The sequence below is a fragment of the Tympanuchus pallidicinctus genome, unplaced genomic scaffold (assembly GCF_026119805.1).
Source record: "Tympanuchus pallidicinctus isolate F22 unplaced genomic scaffold, pur_lepc_1.0 scaffold1, whole genome shotgun sequence".
NCBI classification, from domain to species: domain Eukaryota; kingdom Metazoa; phylum Chordata; class Aves; order Galliformes; family Phasianidae; genus Tympanuchus; species Tympanuchus pallidicinctus.
In genome coordinates this window covers 78,164,163-78,185,046 of record NW_026294618.1, presented here as the reverse complement: position 1 = coordinate 78,185,046, position 20,884 = coordinate 78,164,163, and the positions used below count along the sequence as shown (strand labels likewise).

The 20,884-nt window shown below is 36.2% G+C and overlaps 1 protein-coding gene across 9 annotated transcripts in view; it reads right to left on the bottom strand.

The window, feature by feature from the left end:
* The window catches only part of BIRC6 (baculoviral IAP repeat containing 6), a 181,760-nt gene that overhangs the window by 144,885 nt on the left and 15,991 nt on the right, over positions 1 to 20,884 (bottom strand). For all 9 annotated transcript variants that reach the window (XR_008206958.1, XR_008206963.1, XM_052683945.1 and 6 more), the window contains exons 3-12: positions 19,163 to 19,300; positions 18,573 to 18,766; positions 16,536 to 16,647; positions 15,405 to 15,487; positions 14,037 to 14,259; positions 13,785 to 13,945; positions 12,095 to 12,153; positions 10,016 to 11,404; positions 3,546 to 3,695; positions 2,222 to 2,447 (exon numbers count right to left, since the gene is read on the bottom strand). Coding sequence is in view for 7 of the 9 variants with exons in the window: in XM_052683945.1 (XP_052539905.1) it covers positions 2,222 to 2,447; positions 3,546 to 3,695; positions 10,016 to 11,404; positions 12,095 to 12,153; positions 13,785 to 13,945; positions 14,037 to 14,259; positions 15,405 to 15,487; positions 16,536 to 16,647; positions 18,573 to 18,766; positions 19,163 to 19,300 (2,735 nt within the window). In the remaining 2 variants the exon portion in view is untranslated. The remainder of the gene's footprint in view (positions 1 to 2,221; positions 2,448 to 3,545; positions 3,696 to 10,015; positions 11,405 to 12,094; positions 12,154 to 13,784; positions 13,946 to 14,036; positions 14,260 to 15,404; positions 15,488 to 16,535; positions 16,648 to 18,572; positions 18,767 to 19,162; positions 19,301 to 20,884) is intronic.

Here is a 20,884-nt window from a genome sequence, read left to right as displayed (position 1 = left end):
TGTTGGAAAACACACACTGTCATACTAAGTTAGAGCTGTGTATGGTTTACAATTTTTTTTTTTTTTGAGACAGAAGTCAGTAATAGATGCTCCAAAGGAACTTTTAAGTATCTAGCAGGTATACATGTTATAACGGCCCTACAAGAAGGCCCCATATTCATCTCCAGTACTGAAGAGATTTTACCTGTGGCGATGAATAGTCTGGTTATAGTATGAGTGAAAAGCTCCCCTTTCATCAGTTTCTGAACTCTCTGAAATCCTTGTAATATTACAGTGTCATTTTAAAAAAGAACACACAAGAAAGACTATGTTCTAAATGCAAGTTTACCATCATTCTCACAGCTACAAAATATTTTCCAGCACCTCAATGTTTCATCTTTCATGACAACTGAACTTGGAGCTGCACATCCATTTCCAGAGGTTGAACACTGCGAAAAACATGAATATCTAACTTTTCTTTTATTCCCTTATTTTTGAAGTATGTCTGTGTAAGATGAATACATACAGTATCTCCTAATGAAGTCTGAGAAGATTAGATGTCACTAATTAACAAAATACATAAGGAATTCTTTTCAAAAAAGATTCACTCAAGACCTAAGCTCAATTTGTCACTGATGATGTTCATATGGTTATTCATTGGTAAAACACTCTGCTTCTTTGATTTTCCTTCTCATGTTGCTTTTTAAAAATAACAATAACTGACAAAGTTTAAAGTGTAACATAGTGAGCTTCCCTGAAATACATCTACAAAATTATTTCCTTGTAGCTATTTATTAAACACATGAATTACTGTATCAAATTGCATTACTCATCCATCTAACCTTGTAATCCTGCTTTTTTATAAGAACTGGCATAAGACACAAGGAAGAGATAAAAGAAACTTCATTTTATAAACCAAGAAAATAATCCAGAAGTGAACAAGTTTTTCCCAGACAATCTTGAATTATGAACCTCAATCTTAAAAATCTAGATTTTATTCTACAAACAAATGGACAGCAATTTGTCTAAATGTCATTAACATCTGTTAAAGGTATATATTTATTTCTCTACGTTCCTATTTTACTTCGCAGCATGTATAAATCTTTTCCTGTAATTAAGTAAATATTAATAAGCTAATGGTCCAATTTAGAGCTATTACCTTCAATGTTTTGTTTTTTGTAACTATTTGATAGCTTTTTACTTTTTCACCTGTTGCTGAACACACTAGATAAAGTTATTACTAGAAGTTATTTTCTAGGAAACCTTTTCACTTGGCATAAACAGAATACTTCACTTACGCAAAGCAAAATCACAAGATAAAAGCAGCTTTCAAAACCTTTTTTAACCACAGCTTATGAATATTTAAGTTAAAGCAAATTCAGCTCATTCTAGGTGTCAGCCCTGGAATGCCTGCCTCCTTACCTTCCAGGCCTGTTTTACCATCTCAAACGTGCCATGAACATACGCTACCTTTCACTTATTTATGCATCTTTTTTCCCCTCCACATATGACCTCCAGTCCCCCTAGTGTGCTTTGGCTTCTTTGTTTTCAGCCTATTGGTGTTTAGATTCTGCATTAATATCAAAAACTTGCACATCACTTTGATGAATGTGTAACAGCTGGAGCCAAAAAACCTTGCAGTACCGTATTCTACACTTTCATTACAAAAAAAAATAAAACAACCACCAAAACACCACACTACACAACTTACAGCTATACTCTGTAACTCCCAAAGAATTCCAAGTTCAAAAGCCAAGTGTAAAAAGAAGTAAATAAATAAAAATCAACTTTGCATAGATACTGTGCCAGCATACTTTCCATCAAAGAAAATTTTGCCTAAGTTTCAGCACAGTAAAGGTTCTCTGTTGGCTCAAGTAAATGTCTCACATATAAACCAATTTTATTTGACAGAAACATACATAAATCCAGGTTCATCATTTGCAAGCAATTTGAAAAAATAGCTAAAAATAGCAAGAGGATTCTTTTCTAACAGAAAAAGAAGAATATCTAATTCTGACAAATATACTCACCTAATAAAAAATAATCATGAAATAGAAAAATACATGAATACACTACAATAACTATGCCATGAAGAGTTGCCTTGCAACCCATAAGATAAGGAACAGACTCCATGAAAGTGCATGTTCTTAAACTTGCACAGTTTAAAAACAGTGAAGTCACTCAAAATTTGTGATGACAGCATCTACGCACAGAATTCTTTTTGAACCACTATTCTACTTACCTGTCTGTCTGTAGCTTCCAAGTTCGAGTGTGCTGAGCTGCATCTCCATGGTGCTGCTGGTGCAAATGCTGAGGATGCCTCCTTTGCTGCTGTTCTTGCTGGACTTCAACCCAACAGGGAGGGACAGTGGCTGAAAATCGTGGTGTCAAGGTCTCAAAACGGGTCAGTTCTACCAGAGATGTCAGTGTTTCAAGGGAAAATGGCTGGTCCACCAAAAGATCAACTCCTGAATAATTACAGAACATAAATACTTACTACACAGATTATTTATTTCTCCTTAAAACATCCTATAAACATTTTTACATTAAAATCAAACTGCTATATATAAAGTTAGCTACGTGTGACACGAAGATAAGTTAAAAAAAAAAAGGCTATGAGGACATTGAGACACAACTAGAACCATCACAATGAAGAAGCTAGCCAGTTACATTTTAAGTTGTGTAAAGCCAATTAAAACATTTTTTACACACTTCTGGACTTAGAGTAAAGAAAATGAAAATTTTATATTCCAACAGGCACATGGCATTAGTATGAAATGTTAACATTTTATAACAGTTGTTTAAAACATTATTTTGGCACACCCTTATCAATGCAGACTTGTTTTATGGTGGTTTATTAGAATGTTTTTGAAGCTCTCAGTTTACCTTAACAGAAGGATACATGAAAAACAAGCATGTTATATGCAATGCTATATGCAACCTAAAAGACATTGGGCCTAGATAAATATTTTGTCTCCATATGCAAGTCCTGTTCTGAAGAAACAAGTTTACAGGATATTCATCAAAAAAGTACTGACAAATAAAATATCTCAGGAAGACAAATCATTACAAAGCAAACATTACAAAGGAGCACTTAAGACAGTCTTCTTTAGACACAGAGGTTGAAAACTTCACAGAAAGTAAGGAATGCATCGTATCAATTTTCTCAGATTTTTAACATTTTCTCTTACAAGTTAAAAAAAATAGAGAAAAGTTTTAGTTGTGAAGAAAAAAGCACCAACAAAACAAATACCACACCCTCAGCACTAAGTCTGAACCATGCTACATTGCAAAGAAAGTCAGAGCAAAATCAGGTTACCAACAATACCACATCCTCCAGCTTGAGAGAGAACATAAGCAATTCTTTCAGAAAAGTGATGAAACTCAAGATGACAGACTCAGAGTCAGGCAGAAAACTCACTCTTATTGTAACAATTATTACTTTTGCTTTTTCCATCTATGAGGCGGAAAAATGCTGAAGAGATTAAAGATGGCTCAGAAACTTGATTTTAATAACACAAACATCTTAATGTACAGCTAGACACATTTAAACATGAACCGTTTACCTGTAATGCCTGGACTAGAAGGGTTAGATAATGGCTTGATGCCTTCTGACGACTGCTCTACACTTTTAGAAAGGGATCCATCTACAAGTATATCAGTTTCATCTATGTCATCACATGTTCCTCCAATCTGAAGGAAATGAAGTTCTCCACCTAAAATCATCAAAGTCGATGAAAGAAGTTTAGACAGGCATACAGTTAAACTCAACTAACAAGACAGCCTTCTTGTCAAAGTGCTACACAGTTATTACTGTAATTATTGAATCTGGTATTTCATTTTGCTTTACTGCTACAAAAAAAGCAGAAGAACTACAAAAATACTAACTCCACTTGTGAAGAGCATGAAAGGAAAGAAAATATTAGGGGAGAGAAAAACAAAAGATAATTAACCAAACAAGCCCCAGCAGACACCTCAAATTATATCCATTGTTACACTTTCTGTAACTCAAACTATGCTTTAAACAGAAAGTATTCCATCACATCAACTGACAGCATACTACCTTGTTGGTACATGTTGCATTAATTTCCTTCCAAAGTTCAGTATCCGAGAAATGAAAAAATTATTTTCCTACTCAGGTCTCCTACCTAAAGAGCTCTTTGCATTGTACTATTAGAATAACAACACTGATTTGGTCAACAGTCAAAACAGTAATTCCAAATCTTTCAACAGACAAAATGTTTTGCTAGAGACTTGAAACTGTTTGAGGGAGTTGCCTTGAATGAATTCACCGCCAAGTGATGCACACAGACAAATTCTGTCATTTATCAAGAAATCAGTGAGAAGAAATGTTCAATTTTACATAGCATTGGGGAAAGAGTGTTACCAGATACAGTAGTTGCAAAATCCTAATAAGTAGGACTTAAATAGAAAGAAAATTCCTGGCAGGCCTTCTACACTTTTTTCTGAAAACTGACTGCAGAATGCTGTTCAGCTCTTACATTGTTATGAAAAACCTTAATAGGCAAATTATCCAGATAGACTAAAACAAACCAACTTGAGATAACATAGCTAATGAAATCCAAAATAAAAGCATAATTGGCAGGTACACTGAGGGAATGTGGGGAAGTAAAACACACAGATGGAAAGGCACAGAGAGATGGTGTATTTCAGTAAGACCAAAAAAACGGCTTAATAAAATTGTTGTTTTAACAAAACAGAATTTAAAGAGGAATACAATAACTTGGATGACCAAAAAGAAATCTTTCAACACACAGAATCAGTGCAGAATGTCATGGGAAAATCCATACTGAGTCCAAGCAATGCTGCACGAACACACAGTTTCCTGGTGTTTGAAGAGATGTAAGATTCACTATTTTTTTTTCTTAGAACATTCATTATTTTTCTTCTTAGAACAACTATTTTATTGGGCCTTTCCTACTGAGATCCAGTAAGAAGCCCCCACACACTTACCCTGCTGCAGAACAGTACATTAGTAATAGATGCCAAGAGTCAGCAAAGAAAGAATAGTTCTAGTATATACTTAAAAGCTTGTTTCCTTGATAGCTCACCAACTAGCAACCTTCTTAAATAACAAGGCTTAGAAACATATTATTTAATGTAGACCTTAACAGCTTTATTTGTCGGTACATCAAAACATGCTTTCTTTCCCATTATGTTTATAGCTCAAAGATCATTTATCAGAAAGATCTCAGTGAACAAACCTGAGAATCTCTTGTCCTGGAAATAATTAAGCACACTGTAATGCAAGGAAAGTTAACAGATTGGCTTGGCCATCTGCCATTTTATGTCTCAGAGCAGGAGAAAGGCTGAACAACTTAGGAAGGCTGTGGGTTTTTCTAAGGGAGTTGTGTCAAGGTTCTCTTATTCTGTAGTTGGTTTGGTTTATTCTGTTTTGTTTTAAACAAAAGAAATAATTCTGGATTCGATCATTTTCAAAGAGGCTTCTGTCACTACAGCAGAGTACTGTTAATTAACAGCAAGCAAAAAACTGCCTTACACTTTTATCCATGCAGCAGATTCCTGCATTCTTCAAAGACATATGCTTCCAAGAAAAAATTCTGTGCTGAGATATCTTACTTCCTCATATTTGTTTTCAAAAAGCTTCTGTAAAGAAGTTTATCATGAACACCAGTAACACAGGATTAGCCCATAAAACAATTAAGTGCTCATGCAAACTTCCCGAAACTCTGCAGGTGGCTTTGCTTCTGTATCACAGAAGCAGCAAATACTCTCATAGAACATTCAAAGATGCCCTTTTGATGATGCAGTTACCTAGTTTCTATAGTCAAGTGTCACTAAAAATCCTGAGCAAATTTCTTTTGTTGTTTTGTTCCTACTGGCTCAGTGCATATACTACCAGGCTCTAACACTGACTCACATGGTATTCTCTAGCTCTAGTAGTGAGCATGATACGTAGTAGTTTAACTCAAGATGCTGCTTTTATCACTTTTTAGCAGAGATGACAAATGATTCTGTTGCACTAGCAAGAAGATACAAAAGCTTACACTGACTTACTCAGTGAGCACCAAGGAGAATAAGTGGAAAAATATTATCATTATACTTCCAGAAAGTAACAGGTAAGACATTCAAAACATAGCTTATTTAATTCCAAATTATATTTTAAATCTGTATTTTGCTTGGACTCAGGAACCTGGTGGATTATATAAACACAATGTAAAAACCATAAATCCATTCAAATAAATCCCAACCTTCCTCCAAGCAAAACAGTGATCAGCTCCAGGAAAGCAGCACTGACACAAGATAGAGAACATGCCAGAGACAAGGCTTCTAGAGTCAAAGTCAATCTGGTGGAGCGTTCAACAACCTGAACGTATCTTACATTCTGGAAGGAATTCAGACTAGTGACACAATCATTGATAGCTGCCACAACACGAGCACAGAATCAAACAATACTCAAATAGATACAGGAATTAAAAAAAAAACTAAGCTGAACCACAGGAAACTTGCCACTAAACTTCCAGTCCCTCTCGTATCTTCAGTGGACAGCACAGAAAGGATTAGCTTGAAAATTACTAGGTTCAGAACCCTTCAAAAATTTGCCCAGGAAATCTTACTAAAAGCCTCACTCCAAAAGAATGTTCTCTATTCTTGGAAATCTAAGCTGTTAAATTCCATCCTGGTTTATGAAAAAAACAGAATGCAATTAAACAGGGAGAAGTGAGAGTTACTACTTCTAGCAAGAAATAATTAAATGCACTATTATGGGACGAAGAAAAAATCAGCTAGCCAGCAGTTCTGCAGAAGAGAGTCTTGTGAGTCATAATATAAATCTAACTCGGTTTCCTGCCTACAAGTGCAAACATCTTAGTATGTATATGCACACAAAGAACGTACAAAGTGCAGTTACTAAGGAATTATCTTCTATTCAATAACATTTGTGTCTGCTTTTTGGGTCAAGAAATGTGGACTGGTTTGAGAACGTCTTTTGGGAAGGCAGTGATGTGTTTTTCTTCTTTGTTTTTTTCTTTCAAAGCCCTACAGGAAAGTTTAAAGAATTGGAGATATTTGGTTTATGAAAACAAGTCATTGGAAGAAGACAATATCTGCCTTTTTCTTTTTTTTTTTTTTTTCTCTATAGCAGCCTTTGCCATGTCCACAAAGGACACAACAACAGATTTCAATCAGCAAAGATTATGCAGATGAAACCAGAAAAGAAAATTATCAATGATAGGTTTTATCAGAAGAAATTTTGTGAACAGACTGATAATGTCACCCATGTTGAAAAACTCTAAGAATAGGCTGATCTCCCTCTGAAATACTAAATGTAATTGATCCTGACTTGAAGATGATTTCTTAGGATCATTTCCAGCATTAATTCTGCTGCAGCAAACAACTCAGCCCCTCCTCATCCCCATTTAGAACCCAAGGACTATGTAGGCAGCTTCTTTCTATTTTTGTTTTCAGTGTTCTGTTGAAATTGATTAATATTCTCCATCAAACTCAAGAGCAAGAAATGTGCTGTAATTGAGAGGCACAAGATTTAGTGGCATTAATTCCCAAAAGTGTGAAAGCATCATCCAGTTCTGTCAGGCTTGCAACAAGAAATACTAGTACAGACAACTCATTTTTGACAAGATCAAAAGTCAGTCTGAAAAAAAAAACACTACCCACTAATTCCCTCTCAAAGAGAAATCACACCAAAATAACCTCTTACAGCGTAACACCATAGGTAATGTCTTGGCAAGACTACATAAATGAGAAATCTAAATGCGCTTATAAATTAATGTGTAACAGATTTGTAAGAGTGGTTACATACAGTGTTTGTGGTCTTCTTTCATAGCTTCTAACTCTGAATGATTTAGAAAAAGACAATAACCAACTGAACTGGTGCGAGACCAACCAGAGCCTAACTTGGCCAAGGGAAGAGAGGAAAATAAAATACCAACAGATTAAAGTCTATATTTTTCGTTGACAGAACTGGAACCAAGAATATATCCCCTCCCAGAGGTCAACTACAGGCAATCCTTGACAAAACAGACAGAAGCATTTTAGGCTGATACCTAGATGCACTGTTTTTCAACTGTGATAAGAATAAATATTCCCAATTACAGACATGGATGACGCAGGTCTAAAACATATTTATGTATAAACACTCAAAGCCTGTAACACTCATTCACACAGAGGAAACATTTCTCTTCAGTTATATCTTAAAGATGCCTACAGACAAAATGGTATGATACACTGAAGACAGACAGTATGTCAACAAGTACCAGCAACAGAAAGAGTTGACTATTCTACACACAGAACTTTGAGAACTCAAAGTATGTCTTTGCCTCTTCCCATCATCTGAGCAACTGAGAATATGCCGCACACCCTCTAGTCTTGAAGAGTTCATAAATCAGAGAAAATCATGATTTGGAAGAGACCCTCAAGGATAATCAAATCCAACTCCTGGTTTCACACAGGATGACCCAAAATTCAAACCACACATCTGCCCTGGGGAGCCAGTGCCAATGCCTGGCCACCTTCCGGTGAAGTCTTATCCTAAACCCCAACCTGACCTCTCCCATGCCCCCAGTGCAGTTCCATGCCGTTCCCTCAGCCCTGTCGCTGTCACACAGAGCAGAGCTCAGCGCTGCCCCTCGACTCCCTGTGAAGGAGCTGCAGCCACCATCAGGCCTTCCCTCAGCTCTTCTGCTCTGGGCTCAGCAAACTGAGAGGTCTCAGCTGCTCTTTGTCCATCTCACCCTCCAGACCCTTCATCACCCTCACAGTCCCCTCTAATAGTTTTATCTTTCTGATACTGTGGTACCTAAAACTGTTTTTCAACAGCATTCAAGCATTTCCAGTGCACAGAAGCTCCAAACGTTTTACTGAATATTTTTACCTATGTCACTGCACTGCAAGCTATTTGCTGGGATTAACATTCAATAAATCAGTGAATGGCTCCATTCCCCTCTCAACACAAATCCTCATTACACTGTCAGTCTGCAGGGATCACCATATTCACAGCAATTAGAACTGAAGAGCAAAGACTGCAAAGGGATTTTGGAAGAAGTCTAAGAAAACAGTGTTTAAGAAATAAATAATTAAGAAAAACACCTTCTCAGTCACCTGACAGATAAGCAAGAAATTTTAACCTTCTTACATTAGAAAGATTAAGGATAGCCATGACTGAACACAACAGACGTTAAGGGAATTCTATGCAAATGTAGAGCAAATAATACAACAAAAAGGTTGTATCACTAGTAAAGCTTTCTCATTTGCTTTTTCTTTTCGTTTTTCTGGATTTTATGCAGTACAGTTATATAAAACACATTTAAGCTACATTCATTCCTTAAAAAGCCTCAAATTTCAGCATAAAACACTCGGACTCCAAAGCTTCAGTGCATCTGGTATAAAATCCTGGAACTCAGACTACTAAACTAGGTATTTTTTATGGCTTTGGACCTGATTTCTCAGAAAAACTATAGCAATAGAAGTGCCTGAACTGTCAAATATGAACAGAAAAACACTGTGTTTCTTAAAAAATATTTAACAATGTTGGATGGATGGTCTAGCTCTCACAGTCAAGGCAGAGTAATCCCAATTACAAAAAGGCCTAAGCAGAACCAGCAGTCCTGTGAGAAAGTAAATAATCTTAACTGGTAACTGGTGAAGGTACAAAAGCATCACCTTCTCTGCTCTCTCGAGTATCTACAATTATATACAGAAGACATTATTCTGAAACAGAGAAATCTAGTATAGAAATAGTTACACATAAGAATTACTTTGGGGATTTTTTTCTGTCTGGGATTTAAGCAAATCTGTGACACTACAGCAAGAAGTTCACCAATATACTGGACATAACCAAAAGTAATTCTCATTTTAGAGATTAAAATCCACATTTGGGAGAAGGAATCAACCCATGCTCTCTACTACAAAAGTAAACAGCATATAAATTAAAAGGCATTTGCCAATTGCTATTTTGAGATTTGTATTCTAACATCCAATACTACAATACAACTACAGTGAAATAAACATTAAGAAAACAGCTTTAAAAAAGCCTTACCTTTAGTGCACGCACATAGTCTGTCTGTGCCCGAACAGTATATCACCGAGACAAACATATCTGGTTCCTCAGTGCCCTCTTTTTTAGGTGGCTCCACTTTGGCCAGAATTTCAAAGTTTGAAAGATCTAGTATTTTAACATATCCTCCCTGAGTAGTTATTACCAGGTGCCCAAGAGTAGAGATCTCAGATCTTCTCTCTCTCCCACTGCCATTTTTAGAAGTTAATTGTATTTCCTCTACAGGTTCTTCACAGTCATCCTCTCGATTATCCAATATATCTGGTGGGAGTAAAATCATTGAGGTAATTGTGTCTTGGGGGTCTTTGATATGCTGGATTTTTACCGGTTCCTCCTCTAAAGTAACTATTCTAGTGGCATAATTCATTTTATAAAGCACTAGGTATCCACCACTAACACTTCTCTGTTCAGGCTGAATTATTAAAGGAGTTGTTACATCTGCTGGTGGCTCATGTTGGATTACATCGATACTTGTGCCATTCACTACAGCAAGACTTGATTCTATTTCACCCTTCCTTCTATTACATAGTGCTGAGTTTAATTTATTTAAATTATTCAAGGCCTCTACTTGATTTATTGCACTCAGAGATTCGACAGGACAAGTCCGAAGTCCTACTAATAAATGAACTCCATCTGCACAAGGAGTGATTGAATCTACACACAGGTTCTCCTCCTCTGCAAACTTTGGCAGACGCAGGCACTGAACCAATGTCCCAGGCTTGGGAACCATGGAGCTCCACTTGTCCGAGTCTGGAGAAGTTAGGTTGGCTGCAGCATCTGCAAACTGCTGAATATAAGTCACAGGGGGATCCTGTAACAGCAACTGTTCTTGACTGTCCAGCTCCATTTCAATGATCTGTGGAACCGTGAAACCATCTTCATGTATACTTTTACTTATAAAGTTCACCTGTGAAAAAAGTTTTCCTCTTTCATCAGACTCCTTAATGCTGTATAGCAGCAATACAGGTAAAGTCCTCCTTACCAGAGGGGAATTCAGTTCAGAAATAGTGCAGGATTCATTGTCAGTTGATCCCTGTTCTGAGACACTCTCACCTCGAGTCCTGCTTAAGCCATCCAGTGACCGCTGAGAGTTACTGCTAACAGGAGAGGTAGCAGGTGATTTGTATGTTAATAGACCTCCAGCTAATAAACAAGGAAAGGGAATGTTGTGTTGCTCCACGTGTTTTTCCTTCATCTTTTCACTCTTACAGTTGGCCAAGCAGGGGTTTGCCCCAAGTTCTTCTAGATCCTTAACCGTGTCTTCTAGAACATTTGCAACAATTTCCCACTGAAGTTTTTCAGGCTGCTGGAGAATGCTGAGAGCTGTTATATCGAGGTTGACTTCCATGGTTTCTTTTTGCGATGTATGCCCTTTAAAGCAGAAATTTTTAATATATGTTCAAAAAAGGTATTGCAGTATTGCATATGTTACACACTCTCATGATTAAGAGAAAGTTACTGCTCCAGACTCAGTATGTTCCAACGTTCTGTTTGTTCAGGACTTAACAGTCACGAAACAATAGAAAAGGCCTAGAAACATTCCCTCAACACGAGCTCTTGTGTGTATGCACATCCTATTTTTCCTCCCCTGTTGCTCTCAATTCAGAGGAGCAAACTGATTATGAAAAGCAAGCACGTAAATCTTCCGTCTCATAAAAATTTCTGCTTAAACACAGAAATACTACACATAGCACTGTTCTGCTTACATCTGAAACCTTTGTTCAGAAAGAGAAAAAAGCTAATTTTTATCAAAGACCATATACAGAAGGAAATTAGATACGGAACTCTCTCTAACAATCCCCTGAATTTAAAGGGCTTTTCACAGCTGTCACTTGTTCTTTTTCTCAGTAAGTTTCTTTAACAGTTTTTCTTTTCTCTTATGTGTACTCTTTCCACCACATGAATGACAACTATTGCCACTGCTTTCTAGGTCAATTTTTTTTCTTTTTTCCTCCTAATACCATGAATACAATATTCTCTGCTTTGGACAGGGTTTAAGAGCCTAAGAACAACAGTTTCCTTCCTGACCTCTACATAATACATGGATCAAATATAACCTACCTGTTACAGATTCTGATCTGGAATGCTCTTCACTGTCTGAATCATCCAATAGGTCATCACTGAAAAAAAAAAAAACCCAACCATATGTATAAATGTCACCATGTACACTGCTTGCATTCCTATTATTCAATAAATCAAATTAGTTAAAAAAAGTATCAAATCTTTGCTATTACCCTGTATTTTTTTAGTCACCATCTGTATCTACTGATGAATTCGTAACAGACGCCATCATAGTGATTTTGTCAACAGACATTGAGCCAGTAGAGCAAATTCTGCTTTTAACTAGTCTCATTCTGCTATTGAATTGCCAACAATTCAGACATAAATTAAACGAAAACGAAAACCAGTTCTCAGAAATCTTTAAGAAGGAAAAGCTTCCTAAAAACTGATGACACCCTTTTTAAAGTTCTTCAAAACAGTCTCTGAAAGGTGGAGCTGTCAGACTGGTTTTCAATTCTACTAACACAATCTTGCAGCTAACACAGACACTGTCACAATTCAGGATAGTCCTGTTCCAGTCATGTGTAATGTCTTCCTCTCTCACACTGCAGTTACCAACATCATCCTCCCATGGTTCAAAATAATTGAATAAGTTCTAAATTTTTCAAAAGAAGAATAAGCACAAAAGACACAAGCAAAAACACTCCCTTCAGGAAATCAGATACAATCTTCATGTTGCTTTTAAAAATACTACCAGATGAGTCGTGTTTTCATAAAGGCAGATTCTGTTCAAGATCATTCTTCATGAGAAACAGGTTGTTCAGTAGTTCTAACAATATACAAAGCTTTACACATTTGGCTTTTCTAATAGGAGAAACAATTTCCTATTACAGGACCTTTAAATACAGAAAGAACAGTAGTGTCTTCGTACCTTTGGATTTAATAACTCCCAGTACCAAGATAGATCCCCACATTTAAACAAACTGGACACCTTCTCCTCTGGCCCAAGATAAAAGTCTTTTCTTTTGACTCAAACCTGATCAACCTTTATTTCATCAGACAAGAGCAACAATTCAATTGTTTATCATCCACCCTCCTCTTGTGTGGGAAATGCATAGCAAGCTTCATATGCATTAAGTAGAACAGAAGACACTTAGTCTTGAGCAGCATCACTGTATTATTTTGTGTGAGCTTTAATGAGAAAGGAGTTTCTAGTAACATACTGTAAGCAGCGTAAATGAAGGAGTACTACTTACACTCGCATGGCACTTCCTAAGCATCAGTATATGCTTTAACTTATTTAAAAGTTAGTCACAAATGAAAATATCTCCTACCACAGCCACAAGACTTATTTTATGACTGACATAAACAAAAATTAAGTAGATGCAATCAGAGAAAACACACTTTCTAGAAATCTAAATAATCTTCATTTTCCAACCTGAAATACATAATCCATAATTAAAATGAAAAGGCATTTCCAAACTTGTATTCCTTGCTTTTTTCCAGCTTCAGAACACCAGCATAGAATAGCAATGGGATTAGGTATTTCTTTATTAGTGGAGAATGAAAAACTGAAACAACAGGACTAAAATGGAACTGGCTTTCATTTCATTTTCATTTTATACATACTTTTTTTTTTTTTAAAAGCAATGAATTGAGTGAACACAGTCATTTACAAAAAACTATCTCCACGAAAACACTCTTACTGATCTCATGTTTCAAAAAACATGAACTTAACAAAATGACATACCTGTCTCCTTCCAATTTTGGTATATCTGAGCAGCTAGATGAATCTTCTAGCCATGCTAGTGTTGGTCTCCTTGAGTCAACCCCTGAGCTCTGTTCTCCCGATAACATAAGTTGTTGCACAATAGCTGGATCATATGCATTGATCTCAAATTTCAAGTGGACCTGAGAAATAAGAAAAAGCAGAAGAGGCCTTAACTTATATCAAGATGCTTAAATCACAAGTAACTAGTTAATAATTCTTTATATTGTATACCTTCATAAGTTTGGAAACATCCCATATGCAGATCTTCCCTCGCTTTGTCGCGGCAGCTAGAAAATGAGGGCAACTTCCAGATCCAAAGCAGGCTATTCTGTCAGTGCCATCTGTGCAGGGAAATTGTGCTGGACTTGTTGCCAGTGTGACTGAAAGAGGTACATTCTGAGTGTGCTCACCCTTGACAAACGGGCAGTTTGGGGAATGTCTCTCATGTTCAGACCTTTTCACATTAAAAACAGACATATCAAAAATGATTTCTCACATCAAAAATACACACATCTTACACAAACTCACATCATGAAGTGAAGCTGAAAGTGAACCATTTCTGAAACTGAACGCTTCTGCAGTTGGCTATACAAGATCATTCAGAAGTTACTAAAACAGCTTTCCCTACAATTTCTCTATAGTAGACTTGATTAAAGTCTTTGATCATTTGATGGATAGTCAAATTCAAACTGAGGAAGCTGTCCATCATTTAGAAAAATCCATCCATTTTATTGAAAAAAAAAAATAAAAAATTCTACAGGCAGTAGCCCATTATGATATCACAAAGAAAAAAGGCATACTTTAGATTACCGTTATTGTTAGATTATTATAAGTAGCTTTAGTAAGAAGCAACAGTGTCCTATCTTTAGTTTTAAATCCACAAAGAAACTGAAATTGAATAACACACTGACCTAGAAGCATAAAAAAACAGTAAGCATCTAAATTTGACAGAAGCAGAGAAATGGCAAAGAGCAATTACACTACTGCAAAATGTCTGGAAACGAATGAGGAAAAAGAGATGAGGAACTGTGAAAGGTAAGGCTAAAAAGAAAAGGCAAGCCAGAAATTCATTTTGTTCAAATAATGATCATAAATTAACAGCCAAGACAATAATTATACTGAAGACCCTTTGAAAACCAAAATACGGTTCTGCATTTCTGTCACTATGTACAATTTTGATTGACTCACAAAATTAGTAATGGCTCTTGAATTTGACATAAAAGGCAAATACATACTACACAGCCTCCTCAGTTCAAGAACTTATGTTCATACCACAATCATACAGAAGACTGAGTTCAGAACCCTACAAAGAAATGTTGGCCATCACCTTTGTCAGAAAATAACTAAAAAGAAACAGCAAAACCAGATTTAAGAAATAAAACCAACTACATTTCTTGGTTTTACTATTACACAGAAATTTGACAAAGTACAAAGAATTATTCTGTGATTTGTCCCATGGAATCATTCTGGAAATCCATTCTCATCAGTAATTATTCCTAAACACACCAGAAATCCTATCAAGGTACATGGATTTTAGCCTCTGAAGATTTGTGATCTCTTCAGCACAGACAAATCTATTCAAAATACCATTAAACTTACCAAGGTTCATCTGTAGGCTCCCAGCATACCAAACATACACTACAGGTAAAGCACATGGCTCTGTCATCTCCTGATGAAGCAGGCTACAAATACAAAACGAAACAACTGAAATTCATGTAGCTATACAACATGAAACACTAATTAGGTGATTAAGTAACTCTCCTTCTAATGGCATAGGAAAGCATCACATCAGATGCATTAAAAGCCCCAAACTACATACTTTAAAGGGGCAATATTTCACATTAGAAAAACCAACCATGATACACCACAATTCTATAGAAGAGATCTAGAATCAATGCCTGTACAAACTACTGGATAAAAATCACACAGAAATAGAACTCAAGTGAACAGCATTACCACTAAGACTTTTATTTCTATGGAAAAAGCTCACAAAGTTTTAAAAAAAAAAAGTCAGAATCTCAGCTGAATTTAGCTGCATGTAAAATCCTTATGTCAAATCCTGACACATACTGCCTAGCCATCACTATGTAAATCCATTCCATAAACAATTATTTTATTGTAAAAATGATTCCAAAGAATGAAAAATTGAAATAGGAAAGAGTAGTGCACTAGAATGTTGAGGATGTATCTACTTACTACTCAACAATTTAGTAATGTGATCTAGGACTGCTGTGTGTTACTCTACAGTTTCTTTAAATCACACTAGGAAGGAGTAATTAAAAAAACTCTGATGTCAAGTTGTTGTTTTTTTTTGTTTGTTTGTTTGTTTTTGCTTTACTTGTATATACTTGTATTGTAAAAACTAATGATATTTACACAATAATCTAGTGAGGAGGAAAGGAGATGCTAACTCTTTAACTGCCAAGTTACTTGTTTTTACTTGAGAGATTTACTTGATATTTATAATTACCTTATAATCATGCTTAGTTTAGAACAATGTTTTTAGTGATCTTACAAAAAATAAGCAACCTCAAGGTATGGAAAAAAGAAAGGAATTTAAAAAAAAAAAACAAAACAACACAAAAAGAGTTGAATGACTTCTCTTTTTTTTTTTTTTTTCCATTATGCTTTCTGCATCACTACAGGAATTGATTAAAAGTAAAAAAACAAAAGGCATTTTTCCAAACCCTCACCTAGGAGACAAATACTAAAAACAACAAAACCTTTTACCTGGTGGTAGAATCCAGCTTGAGCCATAGGATCTGGTTGTGCCCACCTATAACCCACATGAGGCCATGAAGTGAATGTCTCTCTCCTGTTAGCTTCACTATACATCAAAGACCTAGACGGGCAAAAATTCTACATTATCCAAAACTAGAATCACCTAGAATCGTAAAAACAGACAAAAAAAGCCCCCTACAAACTAAAATTAAACTCATTATGACATATTTTTCAATAATTTAGATACTGCTAGAAATAACAGATTGTTACCTGTAACTTATATTTAACATTATTGATGAAGGTCACAGAAACATTACAAAGTTCTGACACTTGAAGGCCTAAAGTGTGTCAGCAAAAGAACATAAGCAGTGCACAACAACATACAGGCCTTAAAAGCAAACAACTAAGTAAGCTCCCATGTAGCCTATTTGGTCTAACTGCAGCAAAGCATCCAGAGCTCCTCTGCATTTAGGGTTGAGAACCTAGACTAATAGAACTGTTGAAGGGGTTTCTTTTACAACTACTGCAGAAATTTTGGTGTTAACTAACTGAACATATATGAATACTCATGTTTAAAAATATCCCAGAGGGATATTTTAAGCTTGACTGAGAATATAGTGTGAACCCCTTGACACATTACTCACTGCATGCTGTAATACTTGAAAATTATAAACTACTAAACCACAAAATCTGAAATCCTCCGTAAATGCAACACCTACAAGGAAAATACACATCTCTTTTTGCCACTTTCCTTGTTTAATCTCAGTAATTAATTCTCTAGTTTGAAATACAGCACAACTATCATCATTTCTCTTTCCTCAACAAACGTATTCCAGTATCATGCCACATTTCACCATCCTGCACAGAAAGGTGCATACAGCTGGAAGAATTACTGCTACTCAATGGAAAAGTGCCTCACATCTTGCTGCTTCTTCCCCCCAGCATCAGAAGTTTTTGCTGTCTTTAGAGAGAATGGACATATTAAACATTTCCTACGAAGGAAGTAAACTATTCTTGCAACACGCTGTAAGGGCTGCCTTAACTTCATATTTTACCATTTTCAAAAATACAATGTGGCAAGTTACAGTCAAATGTGAAGGTTTGAGGAGTGGAGTATGAGATTCAATCACTGAAAGAAATGTTAACATAGCTTCAAAATACTATTCATATAGAAACTTTCAAGAAGGCACTCATCTATAAACTTTGAAGATTCGCCAACATTTTAACGAGTCGGCTTATGAAGGTTAAAACAATAGGTTACTCACTTACTTACACATCATCACTAAGATCAGAAAGAGATGAAGCAACAGTCTATGAGGTAAATTTTCTCTGATCCCAAACACATAGCAGCAGACTAGAGAGTTCAGAAGTAGCATTTATACTCAAAGGTAACAACTTCCTAAACTTTATCCTCTAAAAGAGGAAGCATGGGCATAACTCCTTCCTGCATGAAGGAAAAGGAATTGATTTCATGATGTAGCATAGTGGGAATGCTCTAACTCTGATAGACAAATTTGTTCACTGTGTTCAAAAGCAGCTTACATAAGCTCTTAAAGCTACGTGGTTTCTGAACATCTTAACATTGCTGTCTCAGTAAAATTTACACTAAATACTAGATTGAGTAGAGCTGATAACTCAAATAATCAGTCATGAGCACTCGACTGTGCAGACACAGCAATAATCAAACATCACGAAAAGTAAAACGTGGGTGAACACATACTAACATGTTACAATACCACCTACAGAACTAAATTTAGGGCTGCAACCGGTATCTCTCTGAAACCAAAGCAACTTCATCCAACTAGAACTAAAGCAGCACTGCAAATAGAACTCTCTTTTGGCAACCATAAATGTTTCTCTAAATTTACCAGTAGGTACAGTACACTGTACCTGAAACAATTTAATAGCTGTATGTGTAATAGCAACAAGGTACAGAACAGGATTAATTCCGTGTTTTTTCCTTCAGCAAAGAAATTAAGATTATTTAGGATCTTATTCTAATCCAAGTAAAGGGTCAAATTCATCACTGATTTTATCTCAATGTACCTGTCCACAGACCGACCAGGTCCCACACCAAGTTCTGGTCGCGCGCTGGGTAAGAGGTAAGATAACCTATCCATCACAGAGGATGCTACAGGTAAGGCAGCAATATTTTGATTTATCTTCTTGAGTTCATTTACAATGGCACTGGCGACAGACTTCAAAACATGATGAGGAAGGTGGAACGTAACCGTTGCCCACTAAATGGAGAGAAAAAGTGCCTAGGTAAATATATTTTAAGATTCTGACTGCTGAACAACAAATAGCTCACAAAGATTTCAGAAGCAAAAGAAAATGCATCTGTTGCAATCTTTCTTGATTTCAATCAATTTAAGCAGTAATACAGGAATGGACACAAAAACAATACAGACACAATGCAAGGAAATATAATATCTTCAAAATTTTAATTTCAGTGCCTTGTTAGTTTCTTGCTTAACAAATCAAACTTCACCCTGAGGAACTAAGGAACACATAATAGATTTTGTCCTCTGCAAATGAAAACCATCACACTAAGTTAAGCATTTTGCATGCTTCAATAACAGTAGCTAAGCAAATTAAAGTTAAGAATTCATGTTAGTACAGAAACAAATTCTTACCTTTGCAACTTTATGATTTGCTGCTGTTTCATGTGAGGTATTTTTTAAACCATCCTTCAGTTGTGTGATGAATAAGTCATATCCCTCTGTGCTAGAAACATCTACTTTTTCTATGCAAGCAGATAACAGCTGCTGAGCCTAAAATGCAGATGCGCAAGAAGACAGTTAGCATCCACGCTGAATAGCTGCAGAAAGGAATTACAACTGTTTCCTCATTCTGGGAAATGCATACTGGCATACCCAGTTTATCTTACACTACATCAGCACAACTCCTACAGAAGACACGGAGTTGAGCAAGTAGTTCCAAATTTTATTCTGCAGTCCAACCAATGGAAAAATCTCTGCGGCAATGTTAGTAATTATTACAAGTTTCCTCAGGTACAATATTAACAAACATTAAACGAGTCAGTCATACAGTTAACATATGACATATTAAAGCCAAGCAAAACAGATGACATCTATTGCCTAGAGAAATTTTCAACTAAGAAATAAAGCACCCAGAAGAAAAACATTCTAAACATCCATTTATACAATTTTTTTCTTCCATTCCCACCTGTTTCTAGTTTGCACCACATCATATCACAGGTAGGAATCAAAGGCATACCTCGTGCACCAAGCACAGAGCATTCCATACTTGTTCTTAAGTAGGCTACATCTGAACAATGTTCCATTACATATTTCAAGTTACAAACAAAAGGAAATACTTCCAAAGGGCAACTGCCAGCCTTGACTTTAAACAGCCAGGAATTACAGAACGGTCGAATGGCCACCTGGTTACATGCTTGGGGAGCTCAGGGGAGACAAGAATAAGCCAAATCAGTCCCTTAGCTAAGGCTGTATTTGTTGCTCAGGTTTCCATAAAGTATTATGCACAACTCACATTTCAAAAGTCTCTCACAGACAATATAAGATCAACAGACACATTGTTCATAATTTCGTAGAGCTGTAGGAGGAAGCAAATCCAGCATAAAGGCACTAAAACAATGTGTCAGTGCTGCCTATTAGAAATGTACACACACTGCTGGCAGACTAACCATACAAAAAAAAAGTACTTAAGAGCAAAGATTTGCAGAGAAATTTTAGAGACTAATAAAAAAGTTTTGAATAAAAATTCCTTATCTTCCTTTCATGAAAGAACTGGACTGATACACTTCTATGATGTCTGTTTCAGTATCTGCTAAAACCTTCTGAAGTCTGGGTAACTCCTGTTTAAAGCTAAAAATAAGATCTGAATATTGCTAACGATATTCCTTCCATCTCACTGATCTGGCCCTCAACTCCTCCAGTCTAATCCCAATGACTGTCTTTGGATCCAGTGGAATATTTAGCTAAAAAAACTGACATGATCTTATAGTTTGTACTTGTATTAAACCATCTGAGAATACAAACCAATGACAGTAAAATTGTCATTGGCCTGAAAATGCTACCCTGTCAGCCCTCCTGGTCAGCCACACACCTCAAGGACTTCATAGCTACCCACAAATGATCTAAAACTGACAGCAGGGCCAGAAAGCCCAGAAAACCAGAAACCTGAAAACCTCTCTGTAAAGATGTCTGTGAAGTGACAGTTTATTGCTATTACTCCTGCTTAAGACAAGCAGTTCAAAAAACCACCAGTAAACCACACAACCTACATTCACACAGTTATCTCAAATCATTGTTCAGGATAAGTTTTTGTATAATTTAGAGCAAATTTATTTCCTCTGTAACCTGGGAAGTCCA